Source organism: Melanotaenia boesemani, chromosome 14, assembly GCF_017639745.1.
Source record: "Melanotaenia boesemani isolate fMelBoe1 chromosome 14, fMelBoe1.pri, whole genome shotgun sequence".
NCBI lineage: Eukaryota > Metazoa > Chordata > Actinopteri > Atheriniformes > Melanotaeniidae > Melanotaenia > Melanotaenia boesemani.
In genome coordinates this window covers 17,140,240-17,163,033 of record NC_055695.1, presented here as the reverse complement: position 1 = coordinate 17,163,033, position 22,794 = coordinate 17,140,240, and the positions used below count along the sequence as shown (strand labels likewise).

General features: G+C 39.7%; 4 protein-coding genes and 1 long non-coding RNA gene across 5 annotated transcripts; 2 read left to right on the top strand and 3 right to left on the bottom strand.

Moving 5' to 3' along the window:
* The first annotated feature begins 5 nt into the window (after positions 1-5).
* Positions 6-1,566, top strand: LOC121653140 (guanine nucleotide-binding protein G(I)/G(S)/G(O) subunit gamma-5). Its single transcript, XM_042006412.1, has 3 exons — positions 6-227; positions 386-537; positions 1,287-1,566. The coding sequence occupies exons 1-2, from the start codon at positions 147-149 to the stop codon at positions 509-511; spliced, it is 207 nt and encodes a 68-aa protein (XP_041862346.1). The 5' UTR covers positions 6-146; the 3' UTR covers positions 512-537; positions 1,287-1,566.
* A 497-nt stretch (positions 1,567-2,063) lies between these two features.
* Positions 2,064-6,574, bottom strand: rpf1 (ribosome production factor 1 homolog). The gene is made up of 9 exons (XM_042006407.1): positions 6,288-6,574; positions 5,057-5,113; positions 4,499-4,579; positions 4,319-4,414; positions 4,054-4,207; positions 3,791-3,873; positions 3,286-3,467; positions 2,676-2,802; positions 2,064-2,467 (listed from the first exon to the last, which is right to left on the bottom strand). The coding sequence occupies exons 1-9, from the start codon at positions 6,525-6,527 to the stop codon at positions 2,426-2,428; spliced, it is 1,062 nt and encodes a 353-aa protein (XP_041862341.1). The 5' UTR covers positions 6,528-6,574; the 3' UTR covers positions 2,064-2,425.
* A 959-nt stretch (positions 6,575-7,533) lies between these two features.
* LOC121653137 (deoxyribonuclease-2-beta-like) lies at positions 7,534-11,889 on the bottom strand. The gene is made up of 7 exons (XM_042006408.1): positions 11,842-11,889; positions 10,671-10,768; positions 10,412-10,574; positions 9,641-9,722; positions 9,407-9,565; positions 9,123-9,314; positions 7,534-8,937 (listed from the first exon to the last, which is right to left on the bottom strand). Exons 1-7 carry the CDS (start codon positions 11,854-11,856, stop codon positions 8,588-8,590), a joined length of 1,059 nt encoding a protein of 352 aa, XP_041862342.1. The 5' UTR covers positions 11,857-11,889; the 3' UTR covers positions 7,534-8,587.
* A 3,247-nt stretch (positions 11,890-15,136) lies between these two features.
* On the bottom strand, positions 15,137-18,015 carry LOC121653134 (deoxyribonuclease-2-alpha-like). Its single transcript, XM_042006406.1, has 7 exons — positions 17,781-18,015; positions 16,657-16,754; positions 16,398-16,560; positions 16,235-16,316; positions 16,001-16,159; positions 15,717-15,908; positions 15,137-15,583 (listed from the first exon to the last, which is right to left on the bottom strand). Exons 1-7 carry the CDS (start codon positions 17,796-17,798, stop codon positions 15,219-15,221), a joined length of 1,077 nt encoding a protein of 358 aa, XP_041862340.1. The 5' UTR covers positions 17,799-18,015; the 3' UTR covers positions 15,137-15,218.
* A 620-nt stretch (positions 18,016-18,635) lies between these two features.
* Positions 18,636-19,632, top strand: LOC121653142. The gene is made up of 3 exons (XR_006012744.1): positions 18,636-18,818; positions 18,891-19,043; positions 19,115-19,632. It is a non-coding gene; the product is annotated as an uncharacterized LOC121653142 (long non-coding RNA).
* The last annotated feature ends 3,162 nt before the right edge of the window (positions 19,633-22,794 follow it).

The following is a 22,794-nucleotide window of genomic DNA, read 5'->3' as shown; positions in this document are numbered from 1 at the left end:
CAGCTGACGCTCCTTAAAAAAAAGAAAAGAAAACAACCCGGAAACTCGTTGTCGATTAAGTTAGCGAGCTAAGCTATCAACAACGAATTATTTTTTAAGTTTTTATATTCATCCCCTAAATACCTAAATCCTTCCAACTCTCAGTAATGTCTGGATCATCTAACATAGTAGCGATGAAGAAAATAGTCCAGCAGTTACGTCTGGAAGCGGGTATAAACAGAGTTAAGGTAACGACTTAAGTCGCCGAGTTACTCTTAGGGCGTGTATCACTCACTCAGTTACTGGCTTCTCTAAGATATCTAACGGCTCTGCACTGCAGTAAACCCATTGTGCTACTGTGCTTAAACTTAGTTGGCAGTAACTAACTTTCCAGGACTCATTTCAGGTGTCCCAGGCCGCTGCGGACCTCCAGCAGTTTTGCCTGCAGAACGCCCAGCAAGACCCTCTGCTCACCGGTATGTCGTCCAGCAGCAACCCGTTCCGACCGCAGAGAGTCTGCTCCTTTTTATAGCACTAACAGGCCGACCCACCGCCGCGGTGAGTACCACCGACAGCTCCTTTCTTTTTAAATAAAGAAAGTCAACGCTTCCCTGTTCAACTCAGATTGTTTATAATTGAGAAGCAGCGATTAAACTATCTGATGGTTTACTGAAGTCTACAGGGAGTCTGCTGTATAGCAACAAGTGGCTTGCAAGCAAATTACCACTACTCACTACCTTCAAATAGAAATGATGTATATGAAGTGTTTTACATATTTTATAAAGGTGCATATTTTACCCAAAACTGTGCTAAGTTAATAAATTTTGCACCTCGTAACCTTACTTGGTATGCACCATTTCCACACTGCAGGAATTAAAGTGTATTGTAATTTCATTTATAGCTGAATAAACTTCTAAATAATGACCCCACTGATAGGTCTTCTTAAAGGGTTTGAAGAATTACCCGTTTGAAGTAAAATGACTTCTATGGGGGAAAAAGAAAAAAATATATAATTACCATTAAACTTGTGTCAGAAATGGTTTTAGATGTGGAGTAGAAGTCATGTTCATATCAACATTATACACACTTGGCTTGAAACCACATTGCTTAATGTGCCTGAAAGAAATCTGCATTATTTCTTGCATCTGAAATCAGTTAATTATAATTTTCACATATTGTACTACTTGAACTAATACTCCACTAAAGCTGTAGTGAATAAAACTAGATGTGTATAATGCTGCAGCATCCATTGAGTAAAATGCTTTATATTGTAGTTTCTTCTGTTAATGCATGTCATGTTTCTGCAGGTTTTGGTCGTTTTAGTACTTTCTGGAACTGGGCTGCAGGATCCTGCATCATGTACTGATAATGTCTCAGGAGTGTTAGGGAATATGGGCCAAACAACTAACTTAAGTCATTTTTTATTTTAATTTTGACTGTACGATATTGGATACTTTCCTGTGCTTATGTAGCACAAGCATTGTTTTAACATTCTCACACAGAATTAACCTGCATCAACACATGTGCCTTTTTAAAATGTACATTTTCAACTGATTTAAAAGAATAAATGCTATTTCCACATGTTAATCTTGCAGTTGCATGTTTTACTATTAAACATTGTTTTGAAAAATCTGGTAACAGTAAAAAGCAGCTGCCCAGAACGATTTAATCCAAGCTGTTGTCTCCAGTTGTTGCCACCTGCTGTTTATTCCACTTAGTTAGAAAAGCCACTGTTAAACATTTCCCCCTCCTGTTCTGATTTTTCTCCACTCTAAATAAATTTTAAAAGCATTTTTTTTATTTTTCTGACTTGGAATAACTTCTAAGTATAAACCCTGAGCGTAGTCGGAACAGGATGTTTTGAGGGACAGATGCAGTGCAGACTGATGACAGACATTCATATTTTAAGCTCCATTGGAGAGCTTTTAATGGTGGATCAGCTCTTTATTTACCTGTCGTGTGTCTCCCCTTGCCCCCATATTATCTACATAAATAATATGTACCATATTCAGATATGCTGTTCTGCAACTGAAAGCTCAACTGATGTTTACAAACTCTGATTAGAATCAGACACTTGCATCTGCTTTCTGGATCAAGTTACAATACTTGTAGTCAATTTCACTTTGACCTAAAACAGACGTTTCAAGAAATCACAACACTCACAAATCGAGTCTCTTCCAGCCTTAAACTCAGACCTGTAAGTTAAAACTTGAGGCAAGAGGTGCACTGTGGATGTAGTTTCATATAAACTGTTGCCAGACATCAATATCAATAGTCCAGATAAAAAAAAAGAAAAGAAGAGGAATAAGGGTGAGAAAATTTTAAGTGTGACAAGACTTTTTCATCTAAGAATTTGGGATATTATAAAGTCAATTTGTGCAAGTCCACAAATAATTGTAGTCTGTTTAAATATAAGAAGAAGACATCCTCGTATGACCACAAGAATTCAAAGCTGGAACTTCCGCCTGCAGGCATCCATCTCATGGCGCTGAAACAAAGAGCATATGTCTTACACAGAATTACAGCTGTTCTTTGTACCACATTTTATTTCTTAAATACACTGGATTACGTTTAGTTGAACACTAGGAGCAGGCTGGTTCTAATGTAGATCTGAAGACCAATCTACATTAGATGTGAAGCCTACAAACATCCATGTGGATGCAGAAAAACAATGCTTTGACATTACATAGACTCACCTTGAGCACCCACTCGTACTCTCCGTACTTTGAGTCGAAGGTGCCTTTTTGTAGAGATCGCAGCTTGAGGGTGAAGCGAGGTCCCAACTCCTGAATACCAACTTTCTTCTCATTCTTGAAAATATACCTTTTAAAAAACCATGTGAAGTGTTAGTTCAGCTCCTTAAATACAAAATAAAACCCTGAAAAGTTTCAGTTGTGCCTCGTTATCCACGTGTTGTCATTTTTTGATGGGCACAAAATCCTGAGCCATGTTAAGCACGAAGGTCAGAACAAAGTAACTGCTAAACATGTAAGTAAAACTGGACAATATAATAAAATGAGTGCTTGCAGTTGTACCCGAGAGGGTAAAATTGTTATCTGATAAGATAAAAAGCTCAACTCTTGTGGGAGTTGGTGCAGCAGGAAAAGTTGAAGTTGTGGTTAGTCGTGCTAAATATGGATGCAAACACTCATGTTGGTATGCTGTGACTTGCAGAACGTGATGTGTGCAATGAACACTGGTTGGCTACTCCTTTAAAATAAGGATTTTCATACAGCTTATGTAAACTGTGGGGGTATACAAGCAGCCTCTATGAATTTAGATTGGATTTTGAGTCAAAATGTTCACCTGTGGAATCTGAAAAAGATGAAGTCTCTCTGGTTGTGGAAAGTGGCCACCTGTCGGCCCACAAACTGAGGGTCTTGTGGAAAGAGGGCAGCAAATAAGCGGCCAATGGTGTGTCCCAGACGGGTGGTGAAGTTATTGAGGATTACTTCTGGATAGTGTTCAGTTGGATCTTTACCCCGTCTCTGCAGAGAAAAGACAGTGACTCTAGCGTTATACAGCTAAACTCTAACAAGATAAAGCTTAGAAAATCAGTAACAGGATGTAACAGTGGTGCTCAGTGTGGTGCAGGTATTTAAATCCTTTTAAATTTAAACTAAATTATAACAGAGATCGGGCTTGATTGAGCAAAGGTTGAGGCATGACATCAGCGTAAGAATTACCACTAGGTGGAATAATGGAGCATGAGCATAGAGGGGGAACCTGTGGAGTTTCTGGGTGGATGAGCATCACATTGAACTCTATTTTGACATGGTGGAGCACCAGCTGTCAGAGTAGTTCAACTTGCCTTCATCTCCTTGCGTAGTCGAACACTACTGATTTTGAAGTGTGCAGTCGGCCCATCAGGAAGGTGACAAAGAACCAAGCCATCTTAATACAACAATCAAGGAAGCTTACATCTAAAAACAGCTCACAAAGTCATAGGACTGATCTAATCATTCTCATAAGAAGGCAGAAAGTTAAAACTTTACAAAAAATTACAACTGAACAGATATACAAAATTATTTGCATCATCAAAAATGCTTGAAGCAGTCTGGAGCGTGAGGATACTGGGGACTTGGCGATCCTCGTTGATGACCATAAGGTAGGTGAAATTCCTGGCGATGCACTGGGGAATGATCCTCTTCAGAGCCAAACCTCTTCTGTAGTAAACGTGGGCATTTGGGATTACCGTGGCCAGCTGCTCACAAAACCTCACCGTCCTCTGCAATACACGAATTACAGAACAATCAATAATGCGTACCAGATCTTTCCTAGTTTATAAATTCAACTTGCAAACTAATAATAAAATGTATTTATAAAGGCTTGTTCTGACCCCTCTGGGTCTGTCTGATGTTGTGATGAGCACTTTGGGGTTTGTCAGCCCGTTGAAGTAGGCAGAAAATTCATCGGTTCCTTCGTCGAATGCAACCTGAAGAGAAACAAAATATCCACAAATTCATTATAAATATAAGCCGATATTATTTGAGCAAGATTAACGGAAGAAAGTCCACACCTCTTCATCTTGTGGGTCAACTGTTGTCTCATCAAACACTCTCTGGTTTTCTATCGTTTTCGGAACTTCCTTTGGTGGTGCCTACATCGGGGACAGAATATATATAATAATAATAATAATAATGGATTAGATTTATATAGCGCTTTTCAAGGCACCCAAAGCGCTTTACATTGTGTGAATCCATTATTCATCCACTCCTCACTCATACCTGGTGATGGTAAGCTACGTGTGTAGCCACAGCTGCCCTGGGGCAAGCTGACGGAAACGTGGCTGCCATTCTGCGCCTACGGCCTCTCCGACCATCACCGAACATTCATCCACACATTCATACACCAGCGATGCCAACACTGGAGGCAAGGAGGGTTAAGTGTCTTGCCCAAGGACACAACGACAGATGACTGCGGGAGCGGGAATCGAACCGCCGACCTTCCGATCATTGGACGACCTGCTCTACCGCCTGAGCCACTGCCGCAAAAATGCCTGGTTAAATGAAAATTTAAAAATAAAAATATTGCTTTAAGGATGGGAACATTTGGGGAAGGCACAGCAGAGACTCACCTTATCGCCTAAAGCTTCTCTTTCCTTCTTTCTTTTTTTCCTCAGCAGCAGCTTTTGCTGAAAAACAAAACAACAAAATAGATATGGCTTGAAAAGTCACATTTCAGGAGAGGTAAAACAACATATTTATTCATTGTTTACTTAAATAATTTTACTGTTGAAAACAAAGGAGTGATTTATTAATCACTGTTTATCTTATAGTAAAAAAGTATGAAGATTTTACTTAAGTAATGTGAAACCAGAAATGTTTTGCCAGATTAAAACAAACAAAAACAACAGAAAAAAAAACAAAAAAACTTTTACCTCAGAGTATATGAGGTGTATAGTATATCGTTATCTTTTTTTTATACTTAATAGCTAGTTTGTTAATAAGAACACTCACATCAGGAAGGTAAGTTTCACATTCTGTTTAAAATGTTTTTATAGAAATTATTACTCAACTGTAAGAAGTATTTATTTTATCAAATCGATTTATTTACCATTAATGGACAAGAGTGAAAATAAATAAAATGGAATGTCCACTTTTAATTTTATAGTCTTCAATATGTGTATATATACTAAGAGGTGTTCTCAATTACAAGTAAGGGACCCTAAGCTTTGGGCAAACAGTAGCATTTATTTCCAAAAATTCTGTTAACTTTGCAAAGAATTTAATAATAATGATAAAAAAGATCTCAATATTGCTCAATATTCATTGTTACATATCAAAATTTTATTTTATTATTAGGCAATAATTTTTACTTTTGAAATTATTATTAACGTCAGCTAGTTTAGAAATTAGATATATGTTTATTTTTTTATGTAAGTCATGCAGCTTAACTAAAGATGACTTCAGTCATTATATCATGGAGGATTTTCAAAGTCTCGATCAGCTGTCAGACAAATATTATGGAGTATTTTACGTCTGAAATAAAAACAGTACTAGACCCTTGTTTCACGAGTAGTGAATCTTAAAATGAGCCATTTACAACTGTCATAGAGATGTACATTTTAACTACATAAACCTTATTACTAAACAACAACAACAAACAAAACAAAACGTAATATTAGAAACACTTTTAGCATAAAAACCCCAAAACATAAAAAGCTTGAGAAGAAAATTTTACTTAAACTTTCTTTTTAAACGTGCGATTTCTATGGAGAACTAAAACTTTACAACCCATTTAATTGAGTTTAGTTTACTCGTCAATGGCAGTTCCGCTCAGTATAACACGTTTTTCTTTATGTTTACCTTTCTTTTCTCCTGCTTGAATTTCATGAACATCACATGTCTTCGCTGTTTGTTCTTGATTTCGGACACACTGAAGATGGGAGGAAAAGTAGTCGCTGACTCGGTCGGCTCCATCTTCTTCTCCTCCACCCCGCTGCTCTCTACGTTCCCCTCCGGACTCACACTCTCCTCTTTTGGAGTTTTATTCTTTTTTTTCTTACCTTTCATGTCCTGCTTTTTGGGAATCTCTGTAATATCCATCTTGTGTTTTGAACCGTTTTCTCACGTGTAACATAGGCTGTCTGCTCTTGTATGTTCACTTCCGGGCCAATCTGTTGAGCAGGGACAGCTCGGTGGTGAACGTGTGGGACCCCTAGCGGCAAGGAGGCTAAGCTCACATTGATTTCACACCCATGTCTGAGGATTTCTAAGGACGATTTAAGTTTTAATGTTCAACATTTACAAGTTTAAAGCTAGCTAGCATAGTACTGAGTTGATGAATTTGTATTTGATTTTTAATGTGTTTTTGTTTTCAAATGAAGAATGAAAGGACTTTGAATTGGATAAAGATCAAGCTTGTAGGAAACAGTGACTTCTAGAGGCTCAAATTGCAAACTGCATTTAAATATGTTCATGCAACCAACTCCTAAATCAGTGATCACCAATTCTGGACTTCAATGGCCAACGCCCTCCTTGTTTTAATGTTTCCCTGCTGCAACACATCTGATTAAAATGAAATGATTCTCCAAAAGCTTGTTGTCAAGATCTGCACATGTTTTTTAATGACACATTAGTTTGAGTTCGGTGTGTTACAGCAGGGAACCACAACTGCAGGATGTCTGGAGATTTTTAACTTTCTGGGCGCCTGTACATGTTGGCGTGGATGTCTGTAGTATTTATGGACAAGATTTGAAATTCTGTTGTACAGTCATGAAAAAAGAGCAAATATTTTTTAATAAGCAATTTAAACATTTGTTTTAATATTATATTGTATTTAAACGCAGGATCTTTAAAGGTGCCTTAATTAATAAAAAAAAATGTAATATTCTCTTAATGTAATGTCGTACAGATTTATTGCTAAGATTTATGAATAGCCAGAAGACGATGGTTAGAAAGAAATGAAAATCAGATGTGGAGAACAAACTCAGCTACAGTGAAAACGATAATGTTGCTGTGCTTGCTTTTTTTTTTTTTTTTTTTTTTTTTCAGAACACATTTCCTCTTTTTTATGGAAAGGAAACCATCATTTAAATTACTTACTGTTTATTTTAGTACCTTGTGATCAGTGTCTGCCAGGTGCAGAAGACAACACATGTGGTGAAGAGAAGAAGACAGACGAAGAAGAAGAAGAGACACACATTCTTTAACACACCACTTTTCTGTTAGCACAAGATGTAAAAATGTAGATTTTCTTTTCCTTCATTAGATTTTCCACCCCTTTACAGGCTTTTAATGTTTATGGGAATACAGTAGATATTTCAAAAAGTGCATAGTAGATAGTGCACTTGTAGATTGAGAAGAAATAAAGTAACAACAATCTGAAGTTGTCCTGTTTATCTGAGTCAGCAGTATATGCAATTAAATTTGCACCATTAATCATTGCTTTGTTGTCACTTTGCATTTCTAATGTGAATTACAGAAATGAAAAACAACCCCAACACAAAAGAAGAAATACTTTTTTAAAATCAAGAAGTTAAACATAATTACATCAAGGTAAAAAGACATCATTAATCTACATTCACAAATAGATTTTATAACTAGTGGATGGTCTTTATAATGTCTTTATGATGTGGCTCTATCAGTTTTTAATGAGCGAAAAAGAAGTAATATCAGCTATTATTTATTTATTTATACCAAAATACAAATGTTACGTTCATAAACTGAGAGTTTTAATAGCAAACATGAAAACATCCTGTTTAGTCATAAAGGAACCTTTATTAGCTTTATTCCACGAACAACTTTCTAAAATAAAGCTTTAGTATTTTAAACATGAAGCTTACCATAGGTTATGCTTTATATTAAAGATATTTGTTCTTGTTTCATGTGACACTTAAGCTCATTTATAAGAGCTCTAGCCGACTTTGTTGGGCTCTAAGAGAAGCAGCCAGTGTATATTGCACATCTGCTTGCCATTTTTTTTTTTTTTTTTGTTTTTGTTGTTGTTGTTTTTTTTTCTTTTAAAAATCTACTACAATTAATTTTTTTTGGCCTTTAATATTTGAAGACAGCCTGATGATACACACAAGTATAAAAAACATCAACATCAGCAACAAATTATACCAAAACCAGGAAAGAAAGGGGTTAAATGCCTCTTCAGAGACTCAATAGACCAACTGTTTACAAGGTTCATACTGTGAGATCAAAGCAATGAAAGCCTTCGCCACTACAGTGTCATCTGTACATATCGCTCCTCCTCCTCTGCTCATCTGACTCTTCTCTCTGTTCATGTCAGCGATGCAGATCAAGCCGCCACCTGAAGTCACACACCACTTGGAGTGATCCATAGTGTTACTGAAGGGCTTCCCTTTTAGCAGTTCCACTTCCTTTACATTGTTGACGTGATGAGGGATGCTGGAGCTGCAGTTAGACGGCAGAGGTTGATGCATCTTTCCCCAACTCTTCGCAAACAGATTCCCTTTTGCCCATTTTGCAATAAGGCCGGAGTAAAGATCTACAGTTCATTGGATTAAAAAAAAAAAAAAACAGAAAGAGAAAAAACAAATATTGTTTATTCACATTTTACATAAAGAGTTTGTTCAAGAGTACAAATCTACAAGAGAAATAATGGTGTTTTATATGCAGTAAGCATAATAGTAACTGTAGTCTTTCAGTGGGGTTTTAACTGCAAACACTCACCATCATCATATCTTGTGTGTTTTGCAAAGCTAAGGAAACTACGTTTCATCAAAGAGGTCAGCTTCATCACACTAAACCATGGTTCTTTCCTTGGGTAGCAGCTTCGATGTGCAACACACCGCAATTCCTCATGAAACGTTTTTGGAAGATCAAAGTCATATGAATAAGCATGGATGTACTGGAGCTGCAGTCCTGAGAATCAAATGATTAAATGTGTTATAATGCCTTTCGGCAAGTAAAAGATTAAACAACAAAAATGGCTTGTCTAATAAAAGCCAACTTACCAATGATTTTGAACTGATCATAGCCAAAATGAACACAGATGAATGTTTGAGCATTAGTTTTTCCAGAGTCTGGCCAGAAGTCTTTCCTGCGATATGTTGGAAATTTTGGTGTGCTGTGTGAAAGCCAAACTCCAGTTTGTCGATTCAACATCACGACGCCTTCAGGAAAAGACAGAAGCTCACGTTACATCTGGATCTTTCTGAGTGAAATCACATTCAGCATTGTTGCACCACCTTTGCTGTGGCCATACGATGAAGAAACAGTCTTTTGGTTTGGAGGTTGATCATTGTAGAGCAAGTATCCAAAGCCTTCAGTCTGAAGGAAAACAAAAACACTGAATTTGTATCTGTATTTAAAGTGTCTTCCCAAAGAGCCACACATCCTTTAATACTATATATGGTATACGATATATTGGATGCCCAATATATCGGCATTAATATCGGTAACCGCTGATGTTAGTCATTTTTTAACATATCGGTATCGGTCCGATAAGCAAAACTGGGCCGATATTAACAGCCGATATTTATTTTCATATAATTGCTGATTGTGTACGTGTGTCGGAAGATTTGGCCATGCAGCCATGTTTGGACATGTGACAGCGATGCAGCACTACATTGTGGGATGTAACTGAAGCAAGAAGCAATTTCAGCTGTGTGGTAATTTTTACAGTGTAGAAAGAAGGTACTCGAAAAGCAGTTTGCAATATCTGCAAAGTCGAAGTAACGCGAGGAGGATGCCGTGTGAACTCGTTCAGCACCATAAATTTGATATGTCATCCGAAAAACTGCCATCCAGAACTTCACAAACAATGGTGGGAAGCTAACACCCCTAATGTTTGCTTTATTTTCACTTTGTACAGAATTTGATCATCTTAAACCTTTTAAAACAAAATATATATATCGACATCGGTAAATATCGGTTATCGGCCATAACAACTATATTAATATCGGCTATCGGTATCGGCCAAAAGTTTCATATCGGTGCATCCCTATTTAATACGCTACCTTTTTGTCGTAGAAGTCAAGAAGTGGTTTCAGTGTGTTCGCCAGCGAGCCAGACGTACTGTTGATTTTCTCTTTGCTGAGTTTCCACCCATTTGTGCTCTCATCCATGTAAAAGTATGACAAACCACCATCTTTTATATTGGGCAGCTTGTATAAAATATACCTAATAGTGTAAAGAAAAGTCATTTTCATCATTTTTTCATATTAAACTGAGAAAAGGTGAAAACAGAAATTGTCACAAGTCAGATTTTCCACCAACCAGTCAACTTGGTCTCCCTGGTCATTCCTGCATTTCACATCCGAATGACACCCATGAACAAGGATTACAATGCTCACTATTAATCTTGTTAAGGTGATCTAAAACAATCAAATGTAATAATGTTAGAATTTAAACAGTGACACAGTTTTTAATAATTATTTCACAGACAACAGACGGTCTCACTGTGAATGCTGATGTCTATATTTAGTCAATTTTCTGCACAGCTGGAGCTGCCGTGAAGTTTCACTTTTGGACTGGATACCACAGAAGTGATACAAAATGTTTGAACTTTTTAGTTTCATGAGTAAGAATTTTAAAATATTTGTTCCTTAATTTATAGTTTCATTCTGACCAGTAACTTTAATCTACCATTGACCTACACTGTTGTCTTTAAATATCTTAAATCAATTTTCATATGAAGTCATTTTAATTCTTGCTTCCTCTCAAAGGTGTGTATGACTTTGGCCTTGCTATAAAGCCGCTTCCTTGACTGTAGCACAACTATTTCCATTTCTGACAACATATTTACAAGTCAAATCAACAGTTGCAAAAACATCATCAGTCGTCAATTGTTTCATTCTGACCAGTAACTCTGGATAACCTGCGGGGGCACACAGGCACTGATGAGGATGACCAGAGAGAAAATATGGAGGGAAACCAAACTAAGTAAATGTGAAATAAATGAAAACAGGACTCTGTCAGCACTGTCATTTCTTTGATTCCTGGTTTGTAAGTCGTTAATTTATAAGGTAAATGCCTTGTGAAAATAATTTTGAATCAAAATTCAAGTTCTCATTTTACTGAAAACTCGCCTGTATCACCTGTCATCAAAGGACCTTCGATCACAAATAAAAACATTAAAATAGAACAACTTTATACGTATGTATATGTATATGTATATCTGTATGTTTACTTTAATCTACCATTGACCTACACTGTTGTCTTTAAATATCTTAAATCAATTTTCATATGAAGTAATTTTAATTCTTGCATCCTCTCAAAGGTGTGTATGACTTTGGCCTTGCTATAAAGCCGCTTCCTTGACTGAAGCACAACTATTTCCATTTCTGACAACATATTTACAAGTCAAATCAACAGTTGCAAAGACATCATCAGTCGTCAACTTTTACTATTTTTGCACAATATTTGAACATATTAACATTTTACTTACATGTCCATCCATCATAAGCTAGAGATCTGTTCTCCAACCCTGCTCGTGCCAAACTCAGTGTGTTAAATGAAACTTGCACCCTTGTGTTACTTCTATATTTCAGCTACTTCCTTGCTGCTCAAAATAAGCACTAAAAGAATAGAACTTTTTTTTCTACAGCAGCTTACTGACGTTCACTGTGAAGTTTCAGCTTGCTTTCTGAGCTCAGCAGAATCGAGTTTGACGCGAGTTTTCTTGAGGCTTTCTGTAAGTTTTGTTTCATGGCTGACAGCTAGTAGAGACTCTGGCTTCTTGTGGTTGTGGAAATTGAATTATGTCTGACCCCTGAGGTCAGACAAAGGTCAGACATCTTTATTTTATGTTACTTCTGCCCTTACCGAGCTGAGCTGGGCCATGACACCAATTTATAAGCCCTGTGACCTTCTCTATTTGGGTTCTTAAAGAACTATAAAGCAACCTATATATAATGCACTTTTTTTTTCTTTTGCAATTCTCTTATATTTCACTTCCTTTTGACTGTCGATTTATGAAGACATTCTTAAATTTGAAGCAAAGCCTTAACAGCCCCATGATGCTCCAAAATACAGGATTCAGTGAAAACAAAGCAAGGAAAGAAAAACACAAATGCATATAAATGCAGTTCAATTATTATCCATTGTATCTGTTTATTTCAGTTTCAAGTATTCAGTTTTTCTTTTGGATAAAAGAGTGAATATTCCCCCCTGTCCCCCGGCTCAAAGACTGCAACATGAAGGGTATGCAAATATAAGCGAGAATGTTAGAAAATACCGTGTATATGTACAATAACACACTGTGTGAAGTTAGAATCCGTACTGTAAGGCATGGATGGATGCTTGAAAGTGTAGATAGAGCACAAATTGACATGCTGAACCCATCAAAGGCAAGGTGATCTCCCAGTCTACAAAGGGGACCCCAGAAAACAGGCTGGGGAAGATCTTATCTGCCAGTTTTTAACAGTGAGAAAACAAACAAACAAAAAACCTTTAGCTTTATCTTGTGCTGGTCAGTATGATTCACTTCCAGCAAAGAATAATGTAGTGTAGATAAATCTATTTCCGCTGCTTTGGAAGTTCTTATCTGGGTGGGAAAAAATGACGTATTTACAATCCCGATTACAAAAAACGTTGTGTAAAATGTAAAAATGTAAAACACAATGTAATGATCTGCAATAAAATGTGCATAAGTTATTCCTGACAGAACATAAACGTCAAAAGTTAAAACATTTTGCCATTTAGTGGAAAAATATTTGCTTATATTGAATGTGATAGCATCAACACATCTCAAAAAAGTTGGAAATGGGTGATGTCCCTCTTTTTCTATCAACTGTAAATGTTTTGGACGTGAGGAAATTAACTGGAGATTTAGGTGAGAAATATTGTCCCATTCTTGTCAGATGCAGGTTTTAGCTGCTCAATACCCCTGGGCCTTCACTACCTATAATTTTTTTTATTTCATAATGTTTCATAATAATGTTTCATATTGGTTAAAGGTCTGGATTTCAGGCAGACCTATTCAGCACCTAGAGTCTTCTACTGTAAAGCCATGCTGTTGTGATGGATGCAGTATTTGGGCAACATTGTCTTGCTGAAAAATGCAAGGCCTCTCCAAAAGAGTTGCTGTCTGGATTGAAGCACATGTTACATGAAAACCTCTGTTTGCTTTTCAGCATTGATGGTGCGTTCACAGATAAGTAAACTACCCAAGCCATTGGCACTAATGCATCCCCATATCATCAGATATGCAGGTTTTTGAACTATCTGCTGATAACAAACTGGATATTGCACAGAACAGGGTGTCCATGATTTTTAAGAAAATATATAAATTTAGATTAATTTGACCTGTTAACCATTTTTACTTTCTAACACATCATTTTGAATGAGCTTTGGCCCAGACATAAAGAACAGTGTGTTTGTATTGTGTTCACATATGGCTTCTTCTTTACATGATGCTTCAAGCTGCTTTTATGGATTGCACAGTGAGCTGTGTTTATATACGGTGATTTCTGAAAGCATTCCTGAGCCCATGCAGTAAATTCCAGTAGAGAATCATACCTGTTTTTAATACAGTGTCACCTGATGGCCCAAAGATCACAAGCATACCATTTTGACCTTTTCTCTTGTCCTGTGTGTACAGAGATTCCTTCTGATTCTCTGAATCTTTTGATATTATACACTAGAGCATGGGGTCTACACAGTCTTTGTAATTGTTTATTGAGGAATATATGTCTGAAAACCTTTCACAATTTGTAAAAGGAGTTTATTGGTAAACATCTGACCAGCTTTACATCTGGGTGGCTTTGCCTCTGTGAAATGTTCCTTTTATACCCGATCATGTTACTGACCTGTTGCTAATTAAAAAGATGCCAAAGTCTCCTCCAACAGGTTTTTTTTTTGTGCTAGTTACTTTTCCAGCCTTTTGTTGTCCCATTCCAACTTTCTTTTACTTTAGTTTCTGCCATCAGATTTAAAATGAGCTAACATTTTTCACAATATAGTACGATTTCTCACATCCAAAATCTGAAATTTTTTTTTAGGTTCTATTGGGAATAAAATATGGGTTTATGAGATTAGCAGATTTCATTCTTCTTTCATTTACATTTTAAACAGCACCAAGCTTTTTTGGAATTGGGATATTATTTTAATGACATGTTGCACTTATATTTGCTAATATATCATTAATCATGTGACATAATGAAATTCTTCTCCCATCTTGTATTTTAATGAAAACATATTTTCTTATTGAAATGCTTTATTCTAAAACAAAGTAAAACTTCAACAAGTTTTCTTAATGAGACTCAGCAAATGTTTGACAAGTAGCTCATTTTTCCAGTAACGTTTACCATCTTGTTAAGACTCATTCTTCTAGTTAAATGTCTACATTTTAATTAATTTCTATGTTTAAGGTGAGAGAAGTTCTTTATTAAATATGAAATTAATATGAGGTTCAAAAGAACAATAAAAATGTTACATTATCATTATTGTGCATGAAGACTGTATCCTGACCTGGAAAAACATAGAGCAAACAGTTTCTGTGATACCAGTCATGGTGCTTCGTCTTGTTGTTTAATACTTTGCAGTGACATAACGGATAAATTAGTTTCTAACAGCAGCTCACTCAGAAATCAAGAGGGCTGTGTATGTTTATGTTTATGAATGGATTTAAATAACATTTCCCAGTAAAAAAAGTAATCCAGCCATGGCTAAAGGATTGTACATGACTGGATAAAAAATAGCTTGATTGCACATAAATGAATGCGACAAAAACAATGATACATAACCCCCCCCCCCACCCCCCTTCCCCAAAACAAATAAGTAAACCAGAATAAAATTCCCAAATCAGAAATAGCAAATGTGCCTTTAAAGCTCTCTGCTTTGATCGTAAGAATGTGGTTGCTCACAAATTTCATACTGTGAGATCAAAGCACCAAAAGCCTTCGCCACTACAGTGTCATCTGTACATATCGCGCCTCCTCCTCTGCTCGTCTGACTCTGCTCTCTGTTCATGTCAGCGATGCAGGTCAAGCCACCACCTGAAGTCACACACCACTTGGAGTGATCCACAGTGTTACTGAAGGGCTTCCCCTTTGGCAGTTTCACTTCCTCCACATTGTAGACGTGGATGCTGGAGCTGCAATCAGACAGCAAAGGTTGTCGCATCTTTCCCCAACTCTTCACAAAGAGATTCTCTTTTGTCCATTTTGCAATAAGGCCGGAGTAAAGATCTACAGTTCGTTAATAAGGAGAAAGAGAAAAGAAAAAAACAGACAATTATGGTAATTCCCATCACTTCTTCTGTTTTTGACACTGATATCATGCAAAACATTGACAAACATTTATGTGGGGTTTTCCACTCACCATCACCATATCGTGTGTATTTAGCAAAGCTAAGGAAACTACGTTCATTCAAAGAGGTCAGCTTCATCACACTAAACCATGGTTCTTTTCTTGGGTAGCAGCTTCGCTGTGCAACACACCGCAACGCCTCATGAAACGTTTTTGGAAGCTCAGAGTCATATGAATAAGCATGGATGTACTGGAGTTGCAGTCCTGAGAATCAAATGATTAAATGTGTTATAATCCCTTTCGGCAAGTAAAAGATTAAACAACAAAAATGGCTTGTCTAATAAAAGCCAACTTACCAATGATTTTGAACTGATCATAGCCAAAATGAACACAGATGAACGTTTGAGCATTAGTGTTTCCAGAGTCTGGCCAGAAGTCTTTCCTGCGATATGTTGGAAATTTTGGTGTGCTGTGTGAAAGCCAAACTCCAGTTTGTCGATTCAACATCACGACGCCTTCAGGAAAAGACAGAAGCTCACGTTACATCTGGATCTTTCTGAGTGAAATCACATCCAGCATTGTTGCACCACCTTTGCTGTGGCCAAACGATGAAGAAACAGTCTTTTGGTTTGGAGGTTGATCATTGTAGAGCAAGTATCCAAAGCCTTCAGTCTGAAGGAAAACAAAAACACTGAATTTGTATCTGTATTTAAAGTGTCTTCCCAAAGAGCCACACATCCTTTAATACGCTACCTTTTTGTCGTAGAAGTCAAGAAGTGGTTTCAGTGTGTTTGCCAGCGAACCAGACGTACTGTTGATTTTCTCTTTGCTGAGTTTCCACCCGTTTGTGCTCTCATCCATGTAAAAGTATGACAAACCACCATCTTTTATGTTGGGCAGCTTGTATAAAATATACCTAATAGTGTAAAGAAAAGTCATTTTCATCATTTATTCATATTAAACTGAGAAAAGGTGAAAACAAAAATTGTCACAAGTCAAATTTTCCACCAACCAGTCAACTTGGTCTCCCTTGTCATTCCTGCATTTCACATCCGAATGACACCCATGAAGAAGGATTACAATGCTCACTATGAATCTTGTTAAGGTGATCTAAAACAATCAAACGTAATAATGTTAGAATTTAAATGACAGAGTTCTCATTTATTATTTCACAAACCATATCTGCATCACATTTAGTGAACTTTCTGCACAACTGGAAATATATCGTGAAGTTTCACCTTTGGACTGGATACCACAGAAGTCTTATAAAATGCTTCATTTCAGTTTCATAATTAAAAATATGAAGTGCTTGTTCCTTAATTTATAGTTCTTCTGACCAGCAACTGTGGATGACCTGACTGTGCCCCATACAGTCACCGATGAGGACGACCAGAGAGAAAATATGGAGGGAAACCAAACTATGTTAATGTGAAATAAATTAAAAGAGGCATCTGTCAGTAGCTAATTTAACTGAAAATCAAACCTGGATTTCTAAAAGTTGAACTTTGAACAGACTCAATTTTACCATCTATGAATTCATGACTGAAGCATTGTGTCTGTATACAGAATGTGTTACACCTAAATGGTAACTGCAAAAGAATTCACACATTACTTACTAGTAAAAACCCTCAGCAACCCTTACTTGATCCATTAACTCAAGCCTTTTATAAGGGCTTAACTTTAATCTGCCATTGGCCTACATGACTGGTGTCTTTAAATGACCTAAATAAATGTTTCAAACTCATCCTCTTTTAGCAGGGTGTGTTATCAGAGGTCTGCATGACTTCTGCCTTGCTATAAAACCACTTCCTGGACCAAAGCACAACCGCTTTCATTTTCAGCAGCTTATTTGCTATTCTTTATGTAAATAAATTTCCACTACCACATAGACACACATAGGTTTTCCTGAATGAAAAAGTAAATAACAAGTTTCAGATTCTTATATTACTTTCATGCTTTGATCATTCATCTGCTGTAGGTCAGTATATGTATGAACACATTTTAAAAGGGTGTGCCGGCTCTCCTGCATGTATCAATCTTAGACACTTTAATACATAAAGACATACACAAACTCAGCCAGTAATTTTATTTTACTTCTTTTGTATAATGTTTTGAATATGTAAACATTTTACTTACGTGATAATCCATCTTCATTTCTCTTCAAGTTAAAGATATGTTTCTCAAACCGACTTTTGATAAATCTCACTGTCAAATGTCTTTCACACACACACCTCCCTTCCATATTTCAGTTGTTTCCTTGTTGCTCAAGAGCACTGTTTATGAATCAAATAGTTTCCTTTGAACTTAACTCCAGTTTGTTGACATTCCTGTTGTAATGTATTGCCACTGTGAGAAACCGACATGGCATGTAAATCCAGTAAAACCAAGATTACATGAGTTTTAATAAATAAGAAAGCTGTCAAGAGATTTGACACAGTCTGAATTACTGCCCCCATGTGGCAATTTTGTGCTATTACAACAAATGAGAGCAGAAATTCATCACTAACATCACTAAGCATCGACTTACTGATCACTGCATCGGCCTGCAGAGAAGGTTTGTTTGTAATGTTTCAGCTTGTTTAACCAGTTTGGTCACACTGATTGTGATGCATGTAAAGGTGATAAAAATACAGTATAGTTATAATTGAGGTAGCTTTGCATACACCTGGCTCAGAATGGCTTGTCTTTTTAAGCTGCCACATTTTCGTCAGCAGCATTCTGAGGCTTTAATACAACACAAAATTCTTTGATTGAAGAAACCGACTTTCTTCAATCAAAACAGAATCAGACAGATGTAGTAAAATACTGGCCCATTCCTGTAGAAGAATTTGGCTTCTTATAGTAAACTAAGAATGATAAAATATTGAAAAAAAGTGACAAGACCACAAGACCTCCACAGTGTTAACCAACACTTTATTCTATAACTGCAGGTACATAACTACTTATAGACGTGTTAAAAACATGATAAATATCCTGTTATTGTCATGTTTTGGTGTGTGTCTGAGTTTGCAGGTCAGGGTGAGCAGGTTACCATGGGGACTGAGGGCGGAGTCTGGAGCCACAATTGCTGCCACCTGTCTCACATCAGCAGGCTCATTATCTAACTCTACTCCCTGCTATTTAGGGGCAAGCAGGAGCTCCAGTCTTCGCCAGATTGTCACACTTTACTGCGTGGTAACCAGGCCATTTCCCAAGTCTTGTGTCTTGTTCTCAGTGAAGACTCTCTTTAATATCTGTATTCCTCAGCTCTAGATCTCGATCCCCTGGATAACCACAGCACCCAGGATATTAACCAACTGCTTGCCAAGCCGACTGCCTGCCTGCTCGCCCTGCCTGCAACCGAACACTCTCACCACCTCCCGGTTACCCCCTCCAGCTCTAGCCTTTCTCTGGAATTCAGTAAGCCGCAGCCACAACAGATATCATCAGGCTCTTTGTCAGACCCACACTAATCCTCAGTCTCTTCACAGAAAGACCCACCGGACCTGGACCTTGCCACTCACAATCACTGTAATAAATATTGTTTGCATCTTACCTCATCTCTCCGAGTGTTACTGCATTTGGGTCCGGTTCCTGGTACTACGGTCTCCGACCGTGTCAGTACAATCTGGCCAAAACATGGACCCAGCAGACGCTCTTCATTCTGCCCTCGCAGGGCAAGGAAAACTCCTGGGAGAGCACGAAAAAGCTTTGCGCCTCCTCGGAGAACAACAGGGTCTATGCAGCCATCGCCTGGACAAAGTATCCGAACAGTTGCAGTGTATTCACCAATTACTATCTGCTTCTTCTCCAGCAGCCACCGGATCTTCTCCTACTGCCACCCTGACTGGACCTCCTGTTACATCCGATCCAGTCTTCCGTGACGCCGCTTTTCCCACGCCTGAGCCGTTCTCCGGGGACGTAAGCAAATGTGGAGGTTTTCTACTACAGTGTTCCTTAGCCATTTCTCGTTCTCCCCGATCTTTTCCCTCAGATACAGCCAGGATATCCTACGTCATCGCCCTCCTCCGTGAAAAAGCGCTTGCATGGGCGTTAGCCTATTTCCAAACACGCACCATTGATTCGACTCTGTTTTCCTCCTTCCTAGAAGACCTCCGCCTTACCTTCGATCATCCCTTGAAAGGAGCAGACGCAGTCAAACGTCTGCTAAACTTAAGACAGGGAAGCCAACCCGCAGTGGACTTCGTGGTGGACTTCCGGGTTCTGGCAGCAGAGACTGGCTGGCCGCCGGACGTTCTGAAGGGGGTTCTGCTCAATGCACTCAGCGATCAACTAAAGGATCAGCTTGCTCTGCGGGAGGAAGCAGCCACGTTCGAGGACCTGGTTGTCATGGTGATCCAAGTGGACAACCGGTTAGCCGAGAGACGTCGCAAACGAGGTTTTCGCAATTCTCAGCCCAGTAGGAGGACGGCAGCTGGGCTGGAAGCTCCGCCTCCGGTTGCCAGCGGCGCTTTTCCGGCTCTGCCCGTACCAGACGAACGAGGAGAGCCGATGCAGTTGGGACGCGCTGGAATAACAGCCGAAGAACGCCAACACCGAGCCCGCAATCATTTGTGCTTTTATTGCGGTTCTTCATCGCACGTTGTTACCGGATGTCGGTTGCGGCCAAAAGACAGCGCCCGCCAGTAGAGGCAGGAGTACTGGTGGGCGGGGTTCAACAGCCACATCCTCCACGTTGCATTTTTGCCGTCACACTCACGATAGCGGGAGCAGACCATCAGCTACAGGCTCTAGTTGACTCAGGAGCGGAACAGAATTTAATGGATCCAGGAACGGCTCAAAGACTCGGCCTCTCCCCCGTTGCGCTGACAACACCTATCTCGGTTACGGCTTTGGATGGTAGGCTTCTCACCACCATTACTCATTCTACTGGTCCACTTTCTCTCCTGGTTTCTGGTAACCACAGGGAGACTGTAAATTTCCTCCTGTTCCCTGTGGCTAATGTCCCTCTCATCTTAGGTTACCCCTGGTTAGCCTTGCACAATCCTCACATAAATTGGAGTCAAAACCGCATAGAGAGCTGGAGTCTTTTCTGTCTGTCCAACTGCCTTAGATCAGCACGTCCACCCACTAATTCACCAGGTCATCCGCCCGAGAGTCCGGTGGATTTATCATCCGTTCCAGCAGTCTACCACGATCTGGGCGAGGTTTTCAGTAAAGACAGAGCTAAATCCCTACCACCACACCGGCCCTATGACTGTGCCATAGACCTTGTCTCGGGAGCGACTCTCCCCGGTAGTAAACTGTATAACGTATCCAAACCCGAGCGTGAGGTACTGGAAAACTACATCCACGAATCACTAGAGGCAGGCCTCATCAGACACTCCTCTTCTCCCCTCGGTGCGGGATTTTTCTTTGTACAAAAGAAAGATAAGACCTTGCGGCCCTGCATAGATTACCAGGGGTTAAACCATATCACCATAAAGAACAAATATCCTTTACCATTGATCTCATCTGCTTTTGAACCCATTCAGGGAGCCAGAATCTTCACCAAACTGGATCTGCGCAACGCTTACCACTTGGTCCGGATAAAAGAGGGCGACGAGTGGAAAACTGCCTTCAACACTCCCCTCGGGCATTTTGAATACCGGGTCATGCCCTTTGGACTCACAAACGCTCCTGCCGTTTTCCAAGCCTTGATAAACGACGTCTTACGTGACCTTCTGCATCATTTTGTTTTTGTATATCTCGATGACATTCTCATTTTCTCCCGAACTCTAACAGAACACCAACTACATGTGCGCCTGGTCTTGCAGCGACTGCTGGAGAATCGTCTGTATGTCAAAGCTGAAAAATGTGACTTCCACGTCTCATCAATCTCCTTCTTGGGTTACATCTTCCAGGGCGGGCAGGTGAAGACGGACCCGACGAAAGTCAAGGCTGTCGCCGAGTGGCCCACGCCCACCAACAGGAAAGAACTGCAACGTTTTCTTGGGTTTGCTAATTTTTATCGACGGTTCATTAGAAATTACAGCATGGTTGCAGCTCCACTCACCGGGTTAACATCAGTGAAGAGTCCATTCATCTGGACCCCGAAGGCTGAACAGGCCTTCGGCAACCTAAAGGAACGCTTCATCACCGCTCCAATCCTGGTACAGCCGGATCCTGAACGACAGTTTGTCCTAGAAGTGGACGCCTCCGATTCTGGGGTGGGAGCGGTGTTGTCCCAGCGATCAGGTAAGGGAGACAAGTTGCACCCCTGCGCCTTTTTCTCCAGACGTTTAACCAACTCTGAACAGAACTACGACGTGGGCAATAGAGAGCTGTTAGCGGTTAAGCTAGCCCTGGAGGAATGGCGGCACTGGCTTGAGGGGGCAAAACATCCTTTCCTGGTATGGACGGACCACCGAAATTTAGCATATCTACAGAACGCTAAGAGATTGAACGCCCGTCAAGCCCGCTGGTCACTGTTCTTTAACCGATTCAACTTTTCTATTTCTTACCGCCCAGGGTCCCAGAACACCAAACCCGATGCTCTGTCCAGGATCTATGCCACAGATAAGGAGACCACGGAGCCGGTGCGCATCCTTCCTCCATCGGTGGTTGTTGGTGGGGTTTCATGGCAAGTGGAGGATGAGATTCGCCAGGGGCTGCTTGCGGACCCGGACCCTGGGCACGGCCCTCCCAACCGCCAGTACGTGCCGACACCGGCTCGTTCCGCAGTTCTGCACTGGATTCATTCCGCCAAGTTCACTTGCCATCCCGGGATCCACCGTACCATCAGGTTACTCAGGAGGCGTTTCTGGTGGTCATCACTGCAGGCGGACGCCAAGGAATACGTCTCGGCCTGCGCAGTCTGCGCCCGGAACAAGACCTCCAATCAACCCCCGTCAGGCTTGCTACAACCGTTGGAGGTCCCAGGCCGGCCTTGGTCGCATATCTCTCTGGACTTCGTCACCGGCTTGCCTTCTTCACAAGGTAAAACCACCATTCTCACGGTTATAGATCGCTTTTCTAAAGCCGCACATTTCATCCCTCTTGCCAAGTTGCCCACTTCCACGGAGACAGCGGATCTACTGGTGGACCACGTTTTTCGCCTCCACGGTATCCCCACGGACATCGTCTCAGACAGGGGCCCTCAGTTCGTCTCCAGAGTGTGGAAGACGTTTTGCTCTGCCCTGGGGGCTAAGGTCTCGCTGAGCTCCGGTCA

Excerpts from the sequence above, each read along its gene's own strand:
- LOC121653140 (XM_042006412.1), top strand. The coding sequence starts at position 147 with ATGTCTGGATCATCTAACATAGTAGCGATGAAGAAAATAGTCCAGCAG. Across the intron at positions 228-385 it reads CGGGTATAAACAGAGTTAAG|GTGTCCCAGGCCGCTGCGGA; the intron begins GTAACGACTTAA and ends GACTCATTTCAG.
- rpf1 (XM_042006407.1), bottom strand. The coding sequence starts at position 6,527 with ATGGATATTACAGAGATTCCCAAAAAGCAGGACATGAAAGGTAAGAAA. Across the intron at positions 5,114-6,287 it reads TCAAGCAGGAGAAAAGAAAG|CAAAAGCTGCTGCTGAGGAA; the intron begins GTAAACATAAAG and ends TTTGTTTTTCAG. Across the intron at positions 3,468-3,790 it reads GACTACGCAAGGAGATGAAG|AGACGGGGTAAAGATCCAAC; the intron begins GCAAGTTGAACT and ends TTTTCTCTGCAG.
- LOC121653137 (XM_042006408.1), bottom strand. Across the intron at positions 9,566-9,640 it reads ATCGTATGGCCACAGCAAAG|GCGTCGTGATGTTGAATCGA; the intron begins GTGGTGCAACAA and ends CTTTTCCTGAAG. Across the intron at positions 9,315-9,406 it reads TGATCAGTTCAAAATCATTG|GACTGCAGCTCCAGTACATC; the intron begins GTAAGTTGGCTT and ends TTTGATTCTCAG.
- LOC121653134 (XM_042006406.1), bottom strand. Across the intron at positions 16,561-16,656 it reads AAGGGAGACCAAGTTGACTG|GTATATTTTATACAAGCTGC; the intron begins GTTGGTGGAAAA and ends TTACACTATTAG. Across the intron at positions 15,584-15,716 it reads ATACACACGATATGGTGATG|ATCTTTACTCCGGCCTTATT; the intron begins GTGAGTGGAAAA and ends AACGAACTGTAG.